The sequence below is a fragment of the Primulina eburnea genome, chromosome 3 (assembly GCF_022965805.1).
Source record: "Primulina eburnea isolate SZY01 chromosome 3, ASM2296580v1, whole genome shotgun sequence".
Classification (NCBI taxonomy): Eukaryota; Viridiplantae; Streptophyta; class Magnoliopsida; order Lamiales; family Gesneriaceae; genus Primulina; species Primulina eburnea.
This window is the reverse complement of record NC_133103.1, coordinates 28,147,565-28,170,863: the sequence shown is the minus strand read 5'-3', so window position 1 is coordinate 28,170,863 and position 23,299 is coordinate 28,147,565. Positions and strand designations below refer to the sequence as shown.

Here is a 23,299-nt window from a genome sequence, read left to right as displayed (position 1 = left end):
ATATATATATACATATATCAATTCATACAAAAGAAAAGGGATAAACGAGAAAGGAAGCACGAGAAATTCTCCAGAAAATCCTTACGCCTTTTGCGAGAAATCTATCCGTCTGATTTTGAATCTGAGTACAGTACCGAGTTCCTATCAACGTAGGCTACAACTTGACATTTGGGAATGGACCGAGATAGAGTCGGGACTTCTTCTTCGTCTTCTGAGCGAGAAGATAAAGGTATAAATTAATGTTGAGTTGGGATTGCACAACTCGAGTGAGGTTTGGACTCGAGTTCCCCTAAATCACATACTTTACTTTATTGCATTGATATTTGCATGTATTTGATTGATATACTTGTTCTCTTGATATATAGATAGCATGTATTAGATTACTTGTTCTCTTGAGATATAGACAGCAGGTATTCGTTGAGTAATCTTGTGACAGAAGTGCCTGATCGTGGCGGGATCGCCACGGGCACATTGCACGATGTCATAAGATAGTGTATTGGCGGTGGTGCCAAAGTCTATCACTGGATGTTTGGTTATCGATGTGGATAGATTGATAGCTTCTTCTATTACTGTTGATTGATATTATATCGATGTGGATAGATGTATAGCTTCTCCTATTACTGGTGATTGATATCATATCGATGTGGATAGATTCATAGTTCCTACTATTACTGTTGATCGATGTTATATCGATGTGGATAGAATCGGAGCTTGTTCTATTACTGGTGATCGATATCATATCAATGTGGATAGATCAGGGCTTCTCTATTACTGGTGATCGATATCATATCAATGTGGATAGAATCAGGGCTTCTTCTATTACTGTTGATCGATACCATGTCGATGTGGATAGGAGTTCTCCTATTACTGTTGATCGATATAGAATGCCAACTTCTGGAAACCGGGATCCCTAGACTAGGATTGAGTCTAGTCTAAAACGTAGAGTCACGAGTTTGAGTGACAGTGATATTGATTTGTATGGAGGGATGTTAATTTATGTTCCTGAAGATGGTTCATGTCCCTTGATGATCCTGATATTGGTACATGTATAGAATATGATTTATTATTGTGAGGGATTTATATCATGATTTTGATATATGATAGGATTTTCTGTTATATGCTTTTATATTGTTTATATGATGGCATGTATACATTATTTATACTGGGATATTTATATCTCACCGGAGTTATCCGGCTGTTGTCTTGTTTGTATGTGTGCATGGCAACAGGTGGGCTAGGATCAGGGTCAAGAAGAGAACGAGGCTGGACTAGATAGCGTGGAGATCCGGGCTTTGAAGCAACTTAGGATTCAGCACTGACTTGTAGTTGAACCTAGTCGGATTATTGTAGATCATACAATGATTGTATGTTATGTTTAATATGTAATTTGAATCTAATTACATTATGTTTCCGATGTGTATTTTAAAAAAAAAAATTAGACCCTGTTTATTATAATTGTTTGAATTATTCCTAAAAGACGATTAAGGAATGAATTAGCGTCCGGGTCCCCACAATTATCAAGTCTAATTTTCTTGATTGTATAATCGGGAAATTGATTCCTCAATTTTATTATTTGAGCAAGTGATCTTGCAAATGCAACATTTCGAGTTGACAATAAACATACATGTGACCATCTGCTGGAGGCATCAATCAATACCATAAAGTATCTGAATGATCCACATGGTGGATGGATTGGTCCACAAATATCACCTTGAATACGTTCAAGAAACATTGGTGATTCAATTTGGATTTTAGCTGGTGATGGTCTTATAATAAGTTTTACAAGAGAACATGGTTTACAGTGAACCTTATTATTCTGAAAGATCTTCTGGTCTTTCAGCGGATGACCATGTGTATTTTCTATAATTCTTCGCATCATTGTTGAACCAGGAATCGATCATGCCAATTGGTTAATATTGAAGAATTATCAACTACCATGTTTGATTCAATGGGACTTATATGTGTATAATGCAATCCAGTAGGGAGCATTGGTAGTTTTTCAATCACATATTTCTTTCCTGATTTATATGTGATAAGACACATATATTTCTCATTCCCTTCATTTATTATTTGAGTATCATACCCATGGTAATATATATCATTAAAACTCAACAAATTTCTTTTCGATTGTGGTGAATATAAAGCATCATTGATAAAAAAATTTGTACTATTAGGTAACAAAAATTGTGCTTTACCACATCCTTTAATCAAGTCTACAGGACCTGATATTGTATTCACCGTTGTTTTTGTTGGTTTTAGTTCCAAGAAATATCTTTTATCTCGGAAGATAGTGTGCGTTTTACCACTATCGGGTATGCAAACTTCAGCTTTGCTCATAGCATTTTCCATTTTTTGAACTTCAAAAAAAATATGCAATGAAATAAAATTACTGGCAATATATATTTAAATATAACACTATCATAATTATACAATAAAACATTATTATATGAATACATGAAAAATAAATTATTGTACATTTATATTCTACCACTATATTGTTCATTTTCAGAGAAATCATTGAGAAAATCTGCAGCATCAATATTGTTCATTTCTATCCCACCAACATATTGATCATTTCCAGAGAAATCATTCATAAAATCACCAGCATCAAAATGAGTTAAATCACTCAAACGGTCACTGCGTTCAATGAAGTTGGTCTCTTTTTCTTTCCCCTTTAATGATTCTTTATAAAGTTTGCAAAGATGCTCAGGGGCTCGACAAATATGGGACCAATGTTCTGGAGTACCACATATGAAACAAGAACTTTCATATCTTTTTGAGTGATTCTCATTAACACTTGTATTCTCATGATGCCTTTTCTGTGGATGGTTTGGGACGCTCTTTTGAGATGAGTTATAAAAATAACTATCTCTATTGTTTTTAAAACCACGGCCTCGACCACCACCACGGCCAATTCCACGTCCACGTCCATGTCCACGACCTCGACCTCAACCTCGACCAAAATCTTGTCTTTGAATTTGATTTTGGTTTCGAGGTTTAAATTCATTTTTACTTACAGCATTTACTTCTGGAAATGCTGTTGATCCAGTGCGTCAGGACTGATGATTTCTCATTAATAGCTCGTTGTTCTTTTCCGCCACAAGAAGACAGGCGATGAGCTCAGAATATCTCGCAAATCCACGTACTCTATGTTGTTGCTGTAGAGTAATATTTGATGCATGAAACGTGAAAAATGTTTTTTCAAGTATTTCCGATTCTGTGACCTCATTTCCACAAAATTTTAGCTGCGAGATTATTCGATACATCGCTGAATTCTAATCACTGACTTTCTTAAAATCTTGGAATCTTAACATATTCCATTCATCACGGGCGACCAGAAGTATAACTTCCCTTATATGTTCAAATCTTTCTTTCAATCCTTTCCATAAAGCCATGTGATCTTTTTCAATTAAATATTCACATTTCAATCCCTCATCGAGATGTCGACGCAAAAATATAATGGCTTTTGCTTTTTCTTGTGATGTCGATATGCCATTTTCTTTTATGGTCTCACTTAGACCCAATGACTCAAGATGCATTACTACATCGAGAGTCCATGGCATATAATTTTTCCCCATGATGTCGAGCGCAACAAATTCGAGCTTTGTTAAATTTGACATGGTGGTACTAAAAAAAATTACGATGAATTTTATTAGTTAATGAATATTGCAATACAAAGTAATGGATAAACAACAAGTATAAGCATTTGTAAAAATAAAGAAAACACACGAGGAGGATATTCTCCAATAAATAAAAGACTCGTGAGTATGATAACCAAAATAATTAAAAATAACCTTGAGAAAGCCATTTCCTTTTTTCTTCGAAAATTTTAATGAAGAATAATTTTTAGAGAAGAAGAGAAAGTTGGAGTGATTGAAAGAGTTTGTGAGATCATATTTATAGGGCAAAAACTAGCCGTTTTGTCACCGTTTATGACCGTTGGTGTACAAAAAAAATAATGTATGTATTTGTATAATTTTATGGTAATAATATGATGTATATAATATTAGACATGTTTAAATAATTATGTACATCATATCACATTATTATAATGAAGTGTCATAATTTATTTTGTTTAAAAACCTTACAGGCTTTTATACTTGTCGTATCCTTTATCGGGAGTGTGGGATGTCGTCTTAACATCCTCCCAGGATTTATAACAAGTTTTTGAAAATTTTATTTTTATTATTAATAATAACATTATATTATATTAAATATATACAAAATAAATAAATAACAGTAAAATAAATATTATTACTTTTGTTATCTTTTTCTTCTGTATGGAGCTTGGAAAAGGATGGAGGACTTTTAGAGCTTCGTGCTGATAACGTGTTGTGAAAAAGTAAAAATTTATGGTAAAAAGTAAAAATCTCAAACTCTCAAAATTTACCAAACTACACACTTTATAATATTTTTCTCTCTATTCAATTGTGATTTTCTTCACAAATGAGAGATCTATTTATAGGAAATCTTTACAAATAATCCAAAAATAAAATTCATCATTACCTACATCATCACACACTAATTTTCAATATTTACAACTCTTATTTTCAACATTCAAATATTCAACATTCAATATTCAATACACACATTTTAAATATTATTTTTCAACAATTTTCTATATATAATATAGAAACAACTTTTTATTTAAATTTGAGATGGGAAGTGACTAACGTGATTGAAGTGGAGGAGATCTTATCTCCTCCACCACTCCATCTTATTATATTATATATATATATATCATTCTTTATCCTTTATATATATATATATATATATATATATATATATATATATATATATATATATATATATTTCACAAAGATCATCATGAATAGTGAGGAAGATCTTATCTCCATCATAATTCAAAAATAGTTTCTCAAATATTTATCTAATAAATATTTCAAAGAGAAAATAATTAATATTAATAATTCAAAATTAAAAATGTATATCCTTTTGTGATCTCTATCACAAATAATTGTTTGACAATTAATTCAAAATTAATTGATGGAGATGAGATAAAGGTATCGCAAAAGAAAAAAAATTTCTTTACGATTTTCCAAACAAATTGAAATTGAGCAATGAAAATTTTAAGTTGTAAATATATTATTTATCATAAGTGTTCGAAGTAAAATCGGAGATGGCATGGGGAACTATGGACCTATAATTTCAAGCTCCAATAAAATTGATAATAAATTAAACTCTTTAATTTACATATATTAATTTATTAATTCCAAAGTTATTCCACTATAAACTTAGAATTGCGCTCTTGAAAAATATATATAAAATTACTCAACAAAAATTGAATAGTACATTGATATACTCACTACATGTGAATCAATCCTCCATAAATTGTCCATAATTAAAGTTAGGTAGTTTCCGCTTAACCTCTTTAATTATATATTTTTCCTTAAGTCCCATTGATTCTCTAATGAATAATATGTTTATGATCTAATCATAAATTGAGCGCTCTTATTATTCAAGTACCGAATCAACACTTAAAGGAACCATTTATCTATCTTCTTTTACGAAGGAATTGATTTCGTATTGTATATTAATATTTCCAGCTATTTATTTTATTGTATTTCCAATGTATCAAGAACTTTGACACCATATAATTTATGTCATTACTCGATATGTCAAAAAACACAATATCATAAATAGGAGTTTATTAATTACTCAGAATTAAGATCGACTCATATATGACCATCATTGATTAATATTGAAATCTCAATGTGATACAGAAATTTAAAGAGATTCAAATTAATCACGCTCTAATCCTATATAATCAAATTATATAAAGCGTTTTCATAATAATCTCATTAATAATAATCCGGATAAGATCATTATAAAATGAACCACGCTAACAGTTTTAAATTAAAGATCCCAACTTTAATTTCTAATTGCGGACAAATTTAGATCATTATATTTTAAATATTATCCTCTTGTATATAACACTTAACTACAAATATTTAAATCACCACTACAAGAAAATTGATTTATAATGACAAAAATTTAATGAGGGTATGAAAAATGGGTCACTAAAAACATAATTTTTAAAGTTTTTATGAGGGTAAAAAAAACCATTATTAAAGAGTTAAATTATTAGTGACGAATTCTCAATTTCGTAGCTATAGATAACTAATCCCGTCATTATTTGAATACATAAAAAAATCCCTCTCATTATTACCTACAGATTTTAGGCGCCATGTATAAAATTATTTCCCTCCAATTACTCCTACAGATTTTAGGCGCTATGTAATTTTATTTTTTATTATTAAAAAAATTGAGAATTCGTCACAGCATTTGGTCTTTATATATTTGCCCCAAATACAATTATATTCTCACCGTCAATTTATAATATGTGTAAAACCTTCCCCTCCCCTCAGACTTCGACTTTTTTTCTCGCCTCTCATAATCGCTTCTCTCTCTCGGTGCTCTCTCATACTCGGTGCGATTGAGAGAAGAGGAATCCCAGCGGCGGCGTTTGTGGAAGACGTTTAAGGTTGCCTCTCTCAGTGAAAAGTCAATTTGCACTCCGCCATCGCGTTTCTCCGACAGAGGTTTGCACTCATTCTGAATCTGAAATTTACCTTCTTTTTCGTTTCTCTTGTTTTAATGGTCAAATAATATCACTATGATTACACGTTTAGCTAATTTTAGATAAAGATTTCAAATTAGATTAACAAATCAGAATGTCAAATAATCTGCTTCGTGAATACCGTAAATCCAGAATTATGGTGGCCAAGCATTTATCTGTCAAATTACACTATGAGTTCAAAATGTTAGAATATATTAGTATATATTATTGTTAGCTCTCAAGGGTAGATTAGTCATTTTATTCTTTTTGTGTTTACCCTAGGTATATAAACATATTCTCTTTGTATTTTTCATTTAGTTTTCATAATACTACGACTCGAGTTTTTCGGTCACTCTATATTTCTTCATGGTATCAGAGCCAGGTTTCCATGGAGTGTTCTGAGATGGCTGGTGTTGCTGCTGCTGCTGTGGTTTCTGTTGTTGTGGTTTCCCTTTTCCTTTACTCAACAATAGTGGGCATTGAGCTTTCCAGTGCCCCTTCTCTTTACAAAAAGCACACTCATCTTGAGAAACCTTCGTATTCGACCTGTTTTGGTGATTAGTTTGAGGTCGTTGAGGAGCTGCAAAGACAGATGGTGTAGTTGAAATTGTCCCTTTGTCAACGTGAGACTTAAGACGAATCTCTTCAGCCAACAATTCACTTACAACCGAGTCAACAGAAGGAAGAGGGTTGCGATGAAGAATCGTCCCACGCAGACCCTCAAAATCATTCCGAAGTGCCATCAAAAATTGTACCAAGCGTTGTTCTTCTCTCCGAGCAATATAAGGTGAGAATGCTCGCAATTCTGCAGATTCTGTCAATGCCAATTGATCCCAGAGTGACGACATGGCAGAATAAAAATCTTGGATGCTCATATCTTTCTGCTGAAGGGCACGAATATCTGTCTCCAATTGATATTGTTTGGCAAAATTAGACTGTGTATACAAGCGTGTGTATCGAAGCCGGGATATTTCATATAACGTAATGGTGATCTATATCATCAAGATAACACTTTGTGTGCTACGAAAAACGACCTTCTATTGGTGTGAAAAAAAAATATGTTTTGGGATTTAGGACCTTAAAGGAAAGGAAAATGAGAAGATTTGACACTTGTATGTTGCCAAATCTTCAAAGTAAAAGAAGAAACGTTTAGGATATATTGTCAAAAGTAAAGGAAGGAAATTTATGTGTTTGGTGAAGCCTAGGCAGTTGACGAGGTCGTAGAATATCCTAGGACAGTACTTACACAATACATCCAAGTATCCCATTTTGATTGTGTGAGATTCATATCTCAATTATCTAAATCAACATACATCCTTAAATTTCACAATAAAATATTACTTTTATGCCATCTCCATGAAATAAAGATTCACAACTTCAGGCTGGAAAATTTCCAGAATTTCCAACATCTCTCAGTCTGCCTGCATTCACCATTTTAAAACAATTTTTTTAGCGAAAATTGCTGGCCTCTTCATTATGTCAACTCTCAGAGGATCAACTCTTTCCAAGTGATATGATCTACGTATTTGTAGAATCACAATAATTTCCACAAGGCATTTCAATCTAGTAGTATGCTTAATTTAAAAAAATAAAAAAACCCAACTCTAGAACTACTATTCTTATTCCCGCCACTAATATCATCATTTTCACCAAAACTTCTTCAGCAACTTTTTTTTCAAGTATGACTGGAAACATGGTAAAATTTCAGATTTAATAAATTTGATAAAAGAAATTTAGAATTGCATGTGAACACTATCTATCCCTTTTGTCTTGAACAAATGGGTGCTTTGGAATGAAAATCGAGAAGGGCTTTCGTTTGTTTTTGAAAAATAACGATACTTTATATATTTCATATGTCATTCTATTTGTGTATTATATGTAATTTCTTTCATATATTTATGATATTATTGAGCACTCTAACGCAGACTGTAAGTAAATTTTGTTTTGTAGGTCTACATAATTAAATTTATTGATATTATACTCACAAACTGATTATTAAGGAACATAGATTGCATAAAATTTTTACTTTAGTAAGGACAAACAGCTCGTAAATCCTGAAAATTACTTTAATATATGCGAAAATGGGGTTTTGAATCGCTATTGTTGCTAGATATAAAATATTTATGCGTTAATTATAAAATATGATAGCATAATTGTTTAGTTTATTATAAAATATGATAGCATAATTGAAAGTTGTATTATGATAATAGTAAGCTGAAACTGTCATTTTTTAGCATCACAAATATATCTTTTTGTTGTGTTGCATCTAAATATGTTGCAGATTCTTTTTGAGCAAGAATTCATACTCGTAAAAGGAAAATGACACCTAGTAAGGAATGGATGATTTTTTTCAATGATCGATTCAATGAAAAATATAAGGTTGGAGTTGAACAATTTTTGAATTATGCTTTTAAGAAGACAAGTGAAGAGAATAATATTCGGTGTCCATGTGTGAAGTGTAATAACACTGATTATGGATCTCGTGAAGTGGTTGAAATGCATCTAAATGTGAATGGAATAATGCCAAATTATACAACTTGGTATCACCACGGTGAAAGGCTTGGTGAGTCTTCATCTGATGATGAAGAATCGGAAGGAAGTGATTGTGATGAAATTTTAAGGGATTTGTATCCTAACATGGATGGTTTTTATAGAAGTGGATCTGAAATTGGTTCATCAAATGAGAATAAACATGGAGAGGAACCGAATGATGAAGCAAAGAAATTTTACAGATTGTTAAAGGACTCTGAGCAACCAACTTATCCAGGTTGTGACACCTCAAAATTATCTGTGCTTGTCAAACTATTACACATTAAGAGTATTGGTCGATGGAGTAATGAATCATTTGATATGTTGCTACAGCTTTTGAAACAAATACTCCCGATCGGTTCAAATTTGCCAGAATCCTATTATGATTCCAAAAAAATTATTAAAGATCTTGGTCTCTCTTATCAAAAAATAGATGCGTGTAAAAATGATTGTATGCTGTATTGGAAAGAAGAAGATAAGTCTAACATGTGCAAAATATGTGGTGCTTCTAGATGGAAAGAAAATAGTCATAATGAGGAAACCAAAGTTCGAAAAAATGGTAAGAAATTAGCAGTGAAGACCTTGCGTTACTTTCCTTTAAAGCCAAGGCTTCAAAGGTTATTCATGTCTAAAAAGACTGCTTCTTTTATGAGATGGCATCATGAAAAAAGAGTAGATGATGGACTGATGAGACATCCAGCTGATTCTATGGCATGGAAGTCGTTTGATGATTTGCATAAAGATTTTTCTATTGAACCTCGAAATGTACGACTTGGTCTTGCTAGTGATGGTTTCCAACCGTTTACTCATTCAAAAAAATCATACAGCATTTGGCCAGTAATACTCATTCCATACAATTTGCCTCCATGGATGTGCATGAAAGAATCTAATTTTATTCTTTCAAGTCTCATACCAGGTCCCGAGGGTCCGGGAGATGCTATTGATGTCTATCTTCAACCTTTGATAGAAGAGTTGAAGGAGTTGTGGGAACTAGGCATTGAAACATTTGATGCTTCAACTCGTCAAAATTTTAAATTGCATGCATCTTTATTGTGGACAACAATGATTTTCCAGCATATGGGAATTTGTCTGGTTGGAGTACCAAAGGTAAGATGGCATGTCCTTGTTGTAACAAAGACACTTGTTCTATGAGGTTAGTTAATGGTAAAAAGCAATGTTATATGGGTCATCGACGTTTTCTTCATAGAAACCACAAATGGAGAAAAAATAAAAGTTTGTTTGATGGAACCAAAGAGGTTAGACCACCACCACGTTCACTTTCAGGTGATGATGTGCTTGCTCAAGTGAATGACCTTGAAGGAATCATCTTGACTAAAGATGTTAAAAAAAAGATGAAAATATCACATGAAAACAGAGGTGATAATTGGAATAAGAAAAGTATTTTCTTTGAACTTCCGTATTGGAGTTCTCTTTTGTTAAGACACAATCTGGATGTGATGCACATTGAAAAGAACATATGTGAGAATATAGTCAAGACAATTATGAATACGAAGGGGAAGACTAAGGACAATGTCCAAGCTCGTCTTGATTTGGAAGCTCTGAAAATTAGACCAGATTTGCATCCAATTCGTAAAGGGGATAAACTTGAGTTGCCTATTGCATCCTACACTTTATCTACAGAGGAGAAGCACTTGTTTTGCTTATTTTTTAAGCAATTAAGAGTTTCAGATGAGTTTTCATCTAATATTTCTCAAAGTGTTAACATGAAAGAACATAAAATCTCAGGTTTGAAAAGTCATGATTTTCATGTCCTTTTACAACATCTACTTCCTCTTGGGATACGTGGCCTCCTCCCTAAAGCAGTGTGTGAACCACTTATTGAGTTGTCTATGTTCTTTACTAGTTTGGGTGCTAAAACTTTGAAGGTATGTGATTTACAAAAGATTGAATCCCAAATTCCGATTACTCTTTGCAAGTTGGAACAAGTTTTTCTCCCTTCGTTTTTTGATGTGATGGTGCATTTGCCTGTGCATTTGGCTAAGGAGGCTATAATTGGTGGACCTGTACCATATCGATGGATGTACCCTATTGAGCGTATGTTGTTTGAGTTAAAACAACTTATTCGAAACATGGCTCGTCCGGAAGGCTCAATAGCAGAGGGCTATATAGCAAAGGAATGTATGACTCTTTGCTCAAGATACTTGAAAGACATTGAGACAAAATTCAGTAGACTTGAGAGAAACTATGACAGTGGCTTTCATAAATATAAAGGTGAAATATCCATATTTTCGCAATGTGGACGAGCATTAGGAGCTGGTACAAGTCGTATTCTCGATGACGATGCATGGGAGAAAGCTCATATCTATATTTTAAAGAATTGCGATGAAGTACAACCTTTCCTCGAGTAAGCTCAAATACATCTAAACAACCATTTCTTTTTTCTTTATATATATATGCATTTCTCATTAATGTTGTAACGCAGGGAATACTCTAAAAATGAGAAAAATAATACAACACAACTATCGGATGACGAATGGAATAGCAATTTTATTGGTTGGTTTAAACAACAAGTAAGTGATTCTATTGTTATAAATTATTTTGTGTTGAACAAGATTATTTGTTCGAGTAATTTACATTGTAATTTATTTGTAGGTTGACAAAACGAAAATGCAAGAGCAACACAGTAAATATGATGACCTGCTATCGTTGTGTCGTGGTCCTTCAATGTATGTTACATTCTTCAGTGGTTATGTCGTCAACGGATATAGGTTTCGGATTGAAGCTCGTGACAAAGGATGTAGAACACAAAATTCTGGGGTGTGTGTAATCGGTGATATAGGTAGTGAGAAGAATTATGTTGACTATTATGGAGTGTTGACAGAGATTCTTGAACTGCAGTATCTTGATGGAAAACGAGTGGTTTTATTTCGATGTAGATGGTTCGATGTGCATGATATGAGAAAGGAGCCAAAGTAGATGAATATGGATTCACTAGCATTAATTGCAATCGTATTTTGAAAACAAACGAACCCTTTATTCTCGCCAATCAAGCTTCACAAGTGTTTTATGCCATTGACAACATCAATAAAGGTTGGCATGTTGTTGTTAAGACACAACCTCGGGATCTATATGAGATGCCACAACCAATAGAGGACGAGAGCAATAATGCAGATGATTTCGGTGAAGCATATCAACATGCTGAATCTTTCAATTTTGATTGTGGGGGGCAAACTTCTTTCGATGTAGATGATCAAAACATTTGGAAAAGAGCAGATTTGGAGCCGCTAGTAGTTGACTTACCAACAAACAGAAGAAAGAGAAAGCGAATTCCAATTTGAAGAAGTATTTCCAACTTATCATGTTTCTTAGTTGGTTTTTTATGCAATTCTATTTTGGCAAAATGTTTGTTCTTTTATGTGTTAGTTGTTTATTCATTCTGGTTCATTTTCATGTTTTTACTATTTGTACTAATATGTTACATTGCTTATGTTAACAGATGAAACCAATGCTTGCCAAAAGTAGTGTAGGCAACATCCGAAAGCCTGTAAAATTTTTAGCTCCTGGTAAGTTGGCCAAGGAGCGTGGATATGGACATAAAATGAGGCTTGTTGGAGATTCTACTGGTAATTTCTTTACTAAACTGATAGCGTAGATTTTTTTATATATAGAATTTCAACAGTTGATATAATAATTTCATAATTAAATTATCTGATTTGTTGTTTTCCAGGAAATGCATCTGCCAACAAGAACTTAGGGGGAATTCAAAGGCCACAGGTTGAAGAGCAAGAAGCTCAATACATCGGCAATCAACGAAGAATTGGTAAACCTATAAACTTTAAGTAGACATTGTAATTTATAACTCATGCAATTTTTTAGGTCGTTCACTCTATTTTTAAGTGAAAATATATTGATATAATTGTAAAAAGTGATGATTTTTTTTCTTCCAAAAGGTGGAATTTCAGCCCATACTCTTATTGTGCATTTTGGAGAAGATGAATGGAAAGAAAGAGATTTTACGGACGATAGTTCTTTCTTAGAAATCTTGAACATATGTAAAAAGTTCATTGACATATATTCTGTTGGTTTTAAAGTCACGGATGGGGATGGTAAGACTTTGAGAAATGATAAAGATTTATTGGCTATGTTGAAAGAACATGAGTACGTGGAGAATATAGACATTTATGTAGATGTGGATGAAAGTGCCCAACCATTGCTCTTCAAACTGCCTGAAGACAATCCAACATCTGGTAGTGTTAATAAAGAGTTATTTATTTTGAGTTTTTATTGTTTTTCTTTATCATTGATTTATTTTCTTTAAATTTGTACAGATTATAACCCAATCCGAAGATTTCCAAAAGTGAGAGATACTAAAATATTGGGTGATTATAAGACAAATGAGAAAGTCATTGTACGGGGGGATGTGGTAAATGGAAGTGAACAAGCTAGTACAGTTCAATGGTTCATAACTATTTCGAAGAATTTTGATATCGAGACTGGCTTGCAATCTATCAGTGAATGTACGATCAACAAGGCAAGTTCTTTGGCTAAAATAATATTAAATGTTCCATGAATAATAATTTATTATTGTAATTATATGATTTATTTAGGATTTTCAAATACCAATTGAGGCTGTTGGTCATTATCTTGTTGCTAAATTTACTCCTATGACTGAAGATGGTGAAAGTGGTGAATCGAGCTATGTTGTTACAGACAAATATGTTGATTGTAAGTATAATATATTTGAAATGTAGCGTATTATGAATTTTCTATTGATTTCAAATTATAATCTTGATACAATTATTTATTACTTCAATTCATTGAATATATTCAGCAACTCAAAAGGCGAGAAAAGTTAGAGGAAAAAATAAGAATAAGAAAATTGCAGCTTTAAAAAGTGGAGAAAAGATGGAGATCGAATTCTATAACAATCGTGCAGTGGGAAAACATCACAGATATTGGTCGAGACACTTGGGGAAAATCGTTCGCGACAAGCATATCTGCCCTATACAAGTGAAAACATGGAAAGAGTTGACGGAATTAGACAAGCAACACATGTGGGATTCAGTGAAGGTAATTGAATTACATTATTAATTTCAGGTGAATTTACTGTTAGCATAGAGATAATAACATATTCTATTGTATTTTAACTTTTGGTAAATCAACTCATTAAAATAGAGATATTATGTCATTTTCTACTGCCGTATTATAATTATGTTGCAGGAATGCTTTTTTAGTCCTAGTATAGAATTATATCGTGAGCATACTTTGGAGCATATGGGTGTTTTGTGGACAGCATGGAGGTCATCCTTGAACGTTGATTATGTGAGACCTTGCAAAACTAAAGCTGAAGTTTTAAAAAATGTGCCGCAAGGGTTTAATGCTAAAGAATGGGACTGGCTTGTAAATAATAAGTTCTTAACTGATGAGTTTCAGGTATAATAATACCGGTTCAAAATTGTAATTAGAAATATCATCATTTTGTAGTTAAATTGCACTCATGGGACTGATGATTGTAATTTTGGTTTGTGATTTATGTAGAAAACCAGTAACCAGAATTCTAATAATCGGGTAAATGGAGTAATGCCTCATCGAACTGGAAGCAAGCCGCACAGACAACTGATATATGAAATGGTCATAAACATCTATATTAATTCTTATGTTTATTTTTTATGATTTTTTTTTGCTTAATTAACATATATATATATATATATATATATATATATATATATATATATATATATATATATATATATATATATATATATCATTTGCCTTTTATATATCTTTCAGGGAGGCAAGGATAATAACCCACCTGATATTGCAAAAATTTATTTATGAGACTCGACATAAAAATGGAAAGCTTGTTGAGCCAGAAGCACAAGAAAAATATGTAAATATCACTACTTAATCTTTTAACTTAAATTTGTTGTTTATCATTTATTTAAATGACATGAGTTATGGATCTTTGTAGGATGAGATTGTGAAGACTGTTCAATCTAATGCATCACTCTCACAAATTGAGGTTGTTGAAAAGTGTTTTGGACCACAGTGTCATAGTCATGTCTTTGGTTTTGGAGGTGGAATGAAAAGAAAACATTTTAATTGTTCACAAGCTGCTTATATAAAAGATCTTGAGGCTAAGCTCCATGAGAAAGAAGAAGAAAATAATAACCTTAAGAGGCGCATGGATGGAATTGAAAGTAGATTAGCCAAAATCGAGAATGAAAACCAAGCAACTTCAGATGCACCTACAATGTCTGGTGAAGGTGTGTTGTGCTACCTTGAATTTTTACACATTGCATGTTAGAATGATTATCTACTTGGAATAATAGAGATTGCAAGGTTATACTCAAATATGAGAAAATTTCAGTATGTTTTTATGAAATATATATATATATGGAATCTTGTATATATATATATATATATATATATATATATATATATATATATATGGATGTCTAGGAGGCCCAGGAGGTATTGGTGGCCCAGGAATATGAACTCCAGGAGGAGGTGGTGCAGATGGTGCTCCTGGAACAGGCGGAGGTGGTGGAGCACCGCCAATCATAGGAGGTGGAGGGGGAGGTGGCGATGGGGACCCATGTAAAGGAGGAGGCAGCGGGGGTGGAGCTCCATGTATGGGAGGTGGCGGTGGAGGTCTGTGGACACTGCAGGTTGGCTTAGTGTAAGAACCTTTATTTGAAGGTATCCACCTTCAAATAAATTAGTGCATACTGCAGGGTGGATACTATTGAATTAGTGTAAGAACCTTTATTTGAAGGTATCCACCTGGATACTGCAGTTGGCTTAGCCTGTCTTGTCATAGAGCTCTGTGGCTCTTGCTGCTTAGCCTTCTTACTGGTACCAAGTGAATCTGCAGAAGGCTTTAAAGAGGAAAATGGCTGCTTCTTGGATATATCTGAGAGCCCCTTATCATACATATCCTTAACGTTATCAGAAGCAAACTTCTGCGGTGAACCTTGTTTTTCCATCCTCTTCATCTAAAGGAAAACCTCATCACATTCCTTGTCATCCCCTTCTTCAACCTTCCCATGTTTATCAAAATTGAGAGACTTGGATTCTTCATAAATGATTGCATCAGCTATAACGGGCCTAGACTTTGGTTGAGCATCGCTGTCATGCAAAGCATTTTCTTGTGAAGATTTAACACTAGAATCAAACTTGTGGTCTAGATATTTCTTCATAAATGGTTTTATTTCTTCTCTTCGATTCAAGCTGAAGGATGGTCTTAGTTGATTCTTCATCTCCAGATATTTTGACTAAAAACTGCTACTCTTATAATGGCACGTTGTGTTGACATGTATATAGACTTTATTTTTTAATTATTTAAAAATTTACTTCACATGTGTTTGACATAATATATCATTGTTTCAAGATGTTTTGTTTACAAACTTCGACATCAACAAAATTTTCACTCTTACTTTATGGTTGAATTACATCTTTATTTTCATTGATTTTTTCTATTTTGTTTTACAGATGACACGCTGCTTAATCTGATGTCGTGCTTCAAAGAAGAATCGAAGAATTCAAGCATTGATTAGGAAATTTGTCTATGATATTTTGAAGCAACTACTAAGTAATCACCATTTATGGTCCTCAAATATTTTTGTACTCCAAAGAGTAGATATTAGGAAATACTTCAAGTATCCATCAAAATGGAATTCGTGTTTTGGAACAAATCGAAATTCTGTAATTTTGAATATATGATAGATATGGATGCAGTTGTTTATATAAAATATTTTGTTCAAAAAACTTACTTGTTCCATATTTCATATTTTATTAATAATGCTATATTTAATATAATAACAAATTCATATCAAATAATTATTATAAACTTCATCACAATTAAAAATATTTTTTAATGAGAATAATTAATGATTTAATGAGAGGTAATTTCATGGTTAAATCGATTTTTAGTGAGGGGCTAATAACTAATAATTATAGTAAATTTCATCATTAAAATAACTTATAGTGAGAGGTAAATAATGATATAATGAGGAAATTTTTGCCACTAAAATATTATTTACTAAGGGGCAAATGGTAGTATAATGACAAAATATTTCGTCATTAATATTCATTTTAATGACGGTATAATCTCATCGCTAAATATGGTATACCAATAATGACGGGATCTCACTACCGTCATTAATTACTTTTACCTAGGAGGGCAGTAATGAAGGTATATGACGGGAATTTTCCCGTCATTAAAATTAATTTATGACGGGTTTTGGACATTTAATGACGACATTTCCCGTCACTATAGATCAATTTTCTTGTAGTGCACATAATAATAATCTTGGGATTCCAGATATTTATAAAGCATCAAAAAACATGCATGCAAAAACAATATTGAAATATTTCTCACAATAATTAAAAACATTTGTTTTTGGGCACAAATCCCAACAATTATTTCGACATATAAATATGTATATATATATATATATATAGATAAATAAATGTTTTCGTTTTTTAATATTATATATTATATAATATATGAAGGGATAACCTTATAACCAAGGAAAGTTTTAGTTGCTATTCCTCCACCTAAAATAAGTGGCCGCCGCCTTGGTTAGAATTCTTTGTTCCACCACTGCCCAAAATTATACTAATAACAAGATAAGGTGAAGGACTTTTGGTGATGAAAATGTAATAATATAATATTGTCCAATCTTGTACTAGATTTGTCTATAAATATGGAGGAAGAACATGCTAAATTTTTCATCAAAAACCAAAATAAGCACATCAACTTTCAAGTTTATTATATGGTGAAAATGAAAATGGGTTCCAATGGAGTTCTTTTTCTTGGATTTCTAGCCTTGATTCTTCTCGTTTCCTCGTCAGCAGCAGCCCGGAAATTGGCAGAGACGAATATCGTTTCCGTCGAGACGTGTAAGTATTATAAGTTTAATTTCCTTGATCTCGAAAGTATTGTGCATGCATTTTTTAGCACTTTAATTTTAAGCTTGCAATTTCAAAAGATAAATATAAATTCAATGTACAGATAGTTAGGTTTCTAGGAGCAGGAATGCAATGGAATTAACGTAATGAGACAACTTGTGAACTTTATTTTTAAAAAAATATTATACTTAATATGATTTATATGCAGCTAAGGTGAGTACTACCGCCGACGAATACCCTCCTCTTCGTCCTCGATCCCCTAAGAGACCACCCAAGATGATGAGCTCTACTACCGCCGAGGAGTACCCTCCACTTCGTCCTCGACCACCTAAGAGACCTCCGCAGATGATGAGCGCTACTAACGCGGAAGAATACCCTCCACTTCGTCCTCGACCCCCTAAGAGACCTCCCCAGATGATGAGCTCTAGTACCGCCGAGGAGTACCCTCCACTTCGTCCTCGACCCCCTAAGAGACCTCCCCAAATGATGAGGACTACCACCGAGAAATATGCTCCTGTTCTTCCTTGAGCCGCTAGGTTATATTAATGGAGCCCCTTGCATGCGGCTCCAACTGCTGAAGCAAAAGTTAATTAACGGCGTTGCATGGGGGCTGATTTCGAATAAGTATAAATAAAGACAACTCCCAAAATTAATAAAATAATGTACTATTTAATTTTCTGATAAATTTAACAGTTTCCATTTGTAAAAGTATCAATAAAAATACAAGAATTAAGTATCTTTTTTCATGCATTGTAAGTGTACGTGTGTGTCTATGTATAACTGGGACTGAAAGGAATATTGTATTCCAAATTTATTTTAGATATTATTTTGATTTTGCACTTCTAGACAAATTTAATAGATTTGATTTTTCCGATATTTATTATATCATAACATTAAGAATGATTCAATATAGTTGGAAAATTATCTATAAGATATAAGGTATGATATCTAAATTGAAGTTTGATTCCTATTAAATTCTAGTTTCCTTGTTTATACGTGTGAAGGATCCATGAAGATCTAGGTCAAAGGAGAGCTTATATATACAAGGGTCCATTCTCAATTAAGAAGTTGATCGACGGCCGCTAAAGTTTTCACGTGTAAAGATTTGCATACAAAGCACGTGAGTTCGTCAGTCGAGTGACGGTGTTGATGTTTGGTGTTTCATACACTCAAGAACAACGCTGACGCAGAGTGTTGATCGAAGAGTGAATTCATTTGATTTTAAGCAATACGGTTTTATTTACTGCATCTAGTTTTTAGGTGGTTTATGTTGTGGGGACCTGGACGCTAATCAAGTTCTTAATCATAATTGGGACTAATTAATCAATTAAAAACAGGGTCTAATTTTTTTTTTTAAAATGCGGAACGTAGTGAAATCAAACATATATACATCTCAGTATATAAAATACAATACAAGTCCTGTACTGCATGCATTCAAACTAAACTAAGGTTTAACAACTAATGTCAAGTGTTCCAACCCTGTTAGACATCATAATCAAAGTCCGGAATCTCCACTCTAATCACGATCTTTCTTCATCTCCTCAACCCTGAATCTGCCCCACCTGTTGTCATGTACACATACAGACAAGACAACAGCCGGATAATTCCGGTGAGAATATAATCCCAGTATAAATCAACGAAACATGCAATCATATAAACAAATATAAAGCATGTAATCAGGTAACAAAGATATGTATCAATATCTGAAACATCATCAATATCAAACTGTCGACAATGCTCGTGACTCCACGACTCAGACTAGACTCAATCCTAGCCTAGGGATCCCGGTTTCCAGATATTGGCATTCCATATCGACCAACAGTAATAGAAAAGACTCCAGTTCTATCCACGTCGATATAGTATCGATCACCAGTAATAGAAGAAGCTCTGGTTCTATCCACATCAGTATAGTATCGATCACCAGTAATAGAAGAAACTCCGATTCTATCCACATCGATATAACATCGATCAACAGTAATAGAAGAAGTTATAATTCTATCCACATCGATACAATACTGATCACCAGTAATAGAATGAGCTATAATTCTATCCACATCGATAGCCAATTATCCAGTAGCAGACTATGGCCCTTCCGCCAACACAATATCTCATGACATTGTGCAATGTGCCCGTGGTGATCCCACCACTATCAGGCACTTCTGTCATAAGACTACTCGTCTAATACCTGCTATCTATAATAAAGAGAACAAGTATATCAATCAAATCAATGCAATAAAGTAAAGTATGTGATTTAGGGAAACTCAAGTCTAACCGACTCAAGTCGATCTCCCAATACCACATTGACTTATACCTTTCTTTCGCCGGTTCCGGTTCAGTCGAAGTCCTGAATTCACAGTCTGTCTGGCAATGACAATATCAATAATCTCATGTCAATATACCTTTCAAATCAATAACAATCTGATCAATCTTGATTTAATTCAAAATCAACGGCATAACGGTACAAACTCAGTATCCCCGTCAATACCATATCACCAGATAACAGTTACAATCCATAACCCATATCCAATACAATCCGTAATCCAATCACAATTCAAATATGTCTGGTATAAATCAATATACCCTAAAAATTTATAACAATTCCATAATCAGTCCGTTTCTTAATCTGACTTCGATTCTATGATGTCTAATATGTCACGAACATCATATATGAATTCCATTCAATTCTGACAATATCATAATTCTAAAACATGTCAAAACGTAGTAAAACTTACGTCCAGTTGTATCCTACGTTGCCAGGAACTCAATACCGAAGTCGGATTCAAAATCAGACGGACGGATTTCTCACAAAAGGCGTAAGGATTTTCAACTCTTTTCCATAACCCTTTTCTCGATTTCTTGCTGCTAAAATATGAAGGAAACGAATGGCTCAACATATATATATATATATCCATGCAATAACATGAGACGTGGCATAGCTCTTTGCACTGCACGTCACACCGCGGGTGCGGTCTTTGATGCACCGCGGGTGCGCTCTTGGTTCGGCAGCATTTCCATCTTCCGAAATTGCACGACCGCGGGTGCGGTACATGTCGAGACCGCGGGTGCGGTCCTGCACCGCGGGTGCGGTCTCAGTTTTTCAAAAATTGCTACCCTACTGGAATTGCACCGCGGGTGCGGTATATTCCTGAGCGCAGGTGCGGTGTTGCTTCGGCAACACATGCTGAAATTCAAAATAAATAGCTGCACATTCTCTTAAATCGTGTCTCAGTTGGCTCTTTTGTAATCACGTTAAATTATAAGTCAATAATCCTTGATTAACAGTGATTAATTCTCGGGCATTACAATTTTGATGCATGTTTAATTCCTTGGAGTGTCAAGGGAATTGATTTTTTTTTTCTTTTCACTAAGATTGTTTTGGTGTAAACGATTGATATAAGTGTTCTAGTGAATTTTTGCCATGAGACGTTGCATAAGTGTTTATACTTGTGCATAAGTGAAATTCAAGCATTCATTTGTTGATGTTACGTCCATATTAAATAACAAATTTTCGCTGCTGTGTTGTGTGCCGTGTTGACAACACTGAGCACAACACTCAATTCTGACATACAAGTTTTTTTTAATATTTATTTCCTGACAATTAATGCGCAATAATTCTTTCAAGTGGTATCAGAGCCATCACTTGATATACTAAGTGTTTGATTCTGGTTTATTGCTGTTTACAGGAAATACACTGATAGCTTAATGGATCCACTAGTGTCTAACACGGTTTTTAGACCACCAGTCCTAGATGGTTCGAACTATGCTCTCTGGAAAGTCAAGATGAGGATGTACATCAAATCTATAGAAGAAAGGGCATGGCAACGAGTCTTAGATGGTTGGTCCCCACCAAGGATAGTTGATGATGATGGAGACAGTCGAAGCAAACCTGAGAGTTCCTGGTCCAATGATGAAGTTCAAACCTCGAACTTCAACTCCAAGGCGCTAAATGCTATTTTCACCTCTGTTGATATCAACATGTTTTGTCTCATCACCAACTGCATCTCCGGCAAAGAAGCCTGGGATATTCTTCAAAAGCACTGCGAAGGATCTGAGATTGTTCGTAGAACCAAACTCAGGATGTTGACCTCTAAATTTGAAAGTTTAAGGATGGAGGAAAACGAGACTATTATGGAATATGATCGGAGATTGCGTGAGATAGCGAATGAGGCCTTTAGTCTCGGTGATTCTATGTCAAATGAAAGATTGGTTAGCAAGGTACTGAGATCTCTTCCTGAGCGTTTTAATATCAAAATATGTGCTATTGACGAATCCAAGGACACCTCTAAGATTAATCTGGAGGATCTAATCAGCTCACTCAGAACATTTGAGATGAATCTAGACCTACAGAAAAGAGATACTGGGAAGGCTGTTGCCTTACAAACTATGAATGATTCTGTGAATAATCTAGTTTAGGAGGCAAAGGACTCCGATCTTGGCGAGGAATCAATCTCCTTAATCACAAAAAAATTTGGTGACTACCTAAAAAGAATGAGTGATAAAAAGAAGATTGTATCAACATCAAGACCACAGTTTGTTCCTTATGAAAGAAATAAAATAACTGCATCAACACAAGGGAATTTCAGATCGAGAAATGATTCATCAGCTCGAACAGAAATAAAGAAACTTGATTCAGTCCAATGCAGAGAATGCTCTAGATTTGGTCATTACGCAAATGAGTGCGCAAATCGGCTTCGTAAAAACAAAAATATGGCAGCTACACTGAGTGATGAGGATCTTGATGAGGACTTTGAAACCAAGGAAGGAGATGATTGCACCTCTTTATCCGCTGTCTAGGATAAAACCTACAAACTGCAGGTCAATCCCTTTGGTGTTGCCGCTGGTGTTGCGACGTCAGGGCGCAACACTGTGTCAGAATCACTGTCTCAATGCCAACTCTCTGGAAGTTTCAGAAGCTAACAAAATTCAGGAATCTGACCATGAAGTGCTTTCTATTGAAATTGTCCAAAGGATGTATGAAGAACTCTATGATGACTGGCTCAAAAGAAATAAGGCTTACTCATTACTGTCAAAAGAAAACGCTGAGTTGAAGAACAACTTGTCTCGTCTAGAAGTTTTGCTAAGTAGAAAGGATCTCGAACTATGTAAAGTCATAGATGATTTTGAGAAAGCATCAAAAACTCTTGCTAAATTCAATACAAGCTCATCAAAACTTGACGCACTACTGACTATATGGGAAAGGACAACAGATCTGGCCTTGGTTATGTTCCAAGTATGTATGAACATGGTGAGTGGTCTAACTCCAGTTCGAGGACCACAGTATTTGTAAAGGGTGCATGAGTCGATGCTGTCACTAAA

The 23,299-nt window shown here is 33.9% G+C and overlaps 3 protein-coding genes and 1 long non-coding RNA gene across 4 annotated transcripts; all 4 read left to right on the top strand.

Annotated features, from left to right (window-relative positions):
- The first annotated feature begins 8,896 nt into the window (after nucleotides 1-8,896).
- LOC140827207 (uncharacterized) lies at nucleotides 8,897-10,217 on the top strand. The gene is made up of 2 exons (XM_073189832.1): nucleotides 8,897-10,089; nucleotides 10,181-10,217. Exons 1-2 carry the CDS (start codon nucleotides 8,897-8,899, stop codon nucleotides 10,215-10,217), a joined length of 1,230 nt encoding a protein of 409 aa, XP_073045933.1.
- LOC140827504 (uncharacterized) lies at nucleotides 10,156-16,766 on the top strand. Its single transcript, XM_073190178.1, has 14 exons — nucleotides 10,156-11,471; nucleotides 11,550-11,637; nucleotides 11,720-11,884; nucleotides 12,564-12,690; nucleotides 12,795-12,887; nucleotides 13,018-13,314; nucleotides 13,396-13,598; nucleotides 13,675-13,792; nucleotides 13,899-14,137; nucleotides 14,288-14,500; nucleotides 14,606-14,698; nucleotides 14,858-14,957; nucleotides 15,039-15,333; nucleotides 16,562-16,766. Exons 1-12 carry the CDS (start codon nucleotides 10,219-10,221, stop codon nucleotides 14,903-14,905), a joined length of 2,937 nt encoding a protein of 978 aa, XP_073046279.1. The 5' UTR covers nucleotides 10,156-10,218; the 3' UTR covers nucleotides 14,906-14,957; nucleotides 15,039-15,333; nucleotides 16,562-16,766.
- Nucleotides 16,767-17,826: 1,060 nt separating this feature from the next.
- LOC140828451 (uncharacterized) lies at nucleotides 17,827-18,744 on the top strand. The gene is made up of 2 exons (XR_012117210.1): nucleotides 17,827-17,974; nucleotides 18,192-18,744. It is a non-coding gene; the product is annotated as an uncharacterized lncRNA (long non-coding RNA).
- A 2,840-nt stretch (nucleotides 18,745-21,584) lies between these two features.
- Nucleotides 21,585-22,396, top strand: LOC140827206 (uncharacterized). Its single transcript, XM_073189831.1, has 2 exons — nucleotides 21,585-21,607; nucleotides 21,667-22,396. Exons 1-2 carry the CDS (start codon nucleotides 21,585-21,587, stop codon nucleotides 22,394-22,396), a joined length of 753 nt encoding a protein of 250 aa, XP_073045932.1.
- Nucleotides 22,397-23,299: the final 903 nt, after the last annotated feature.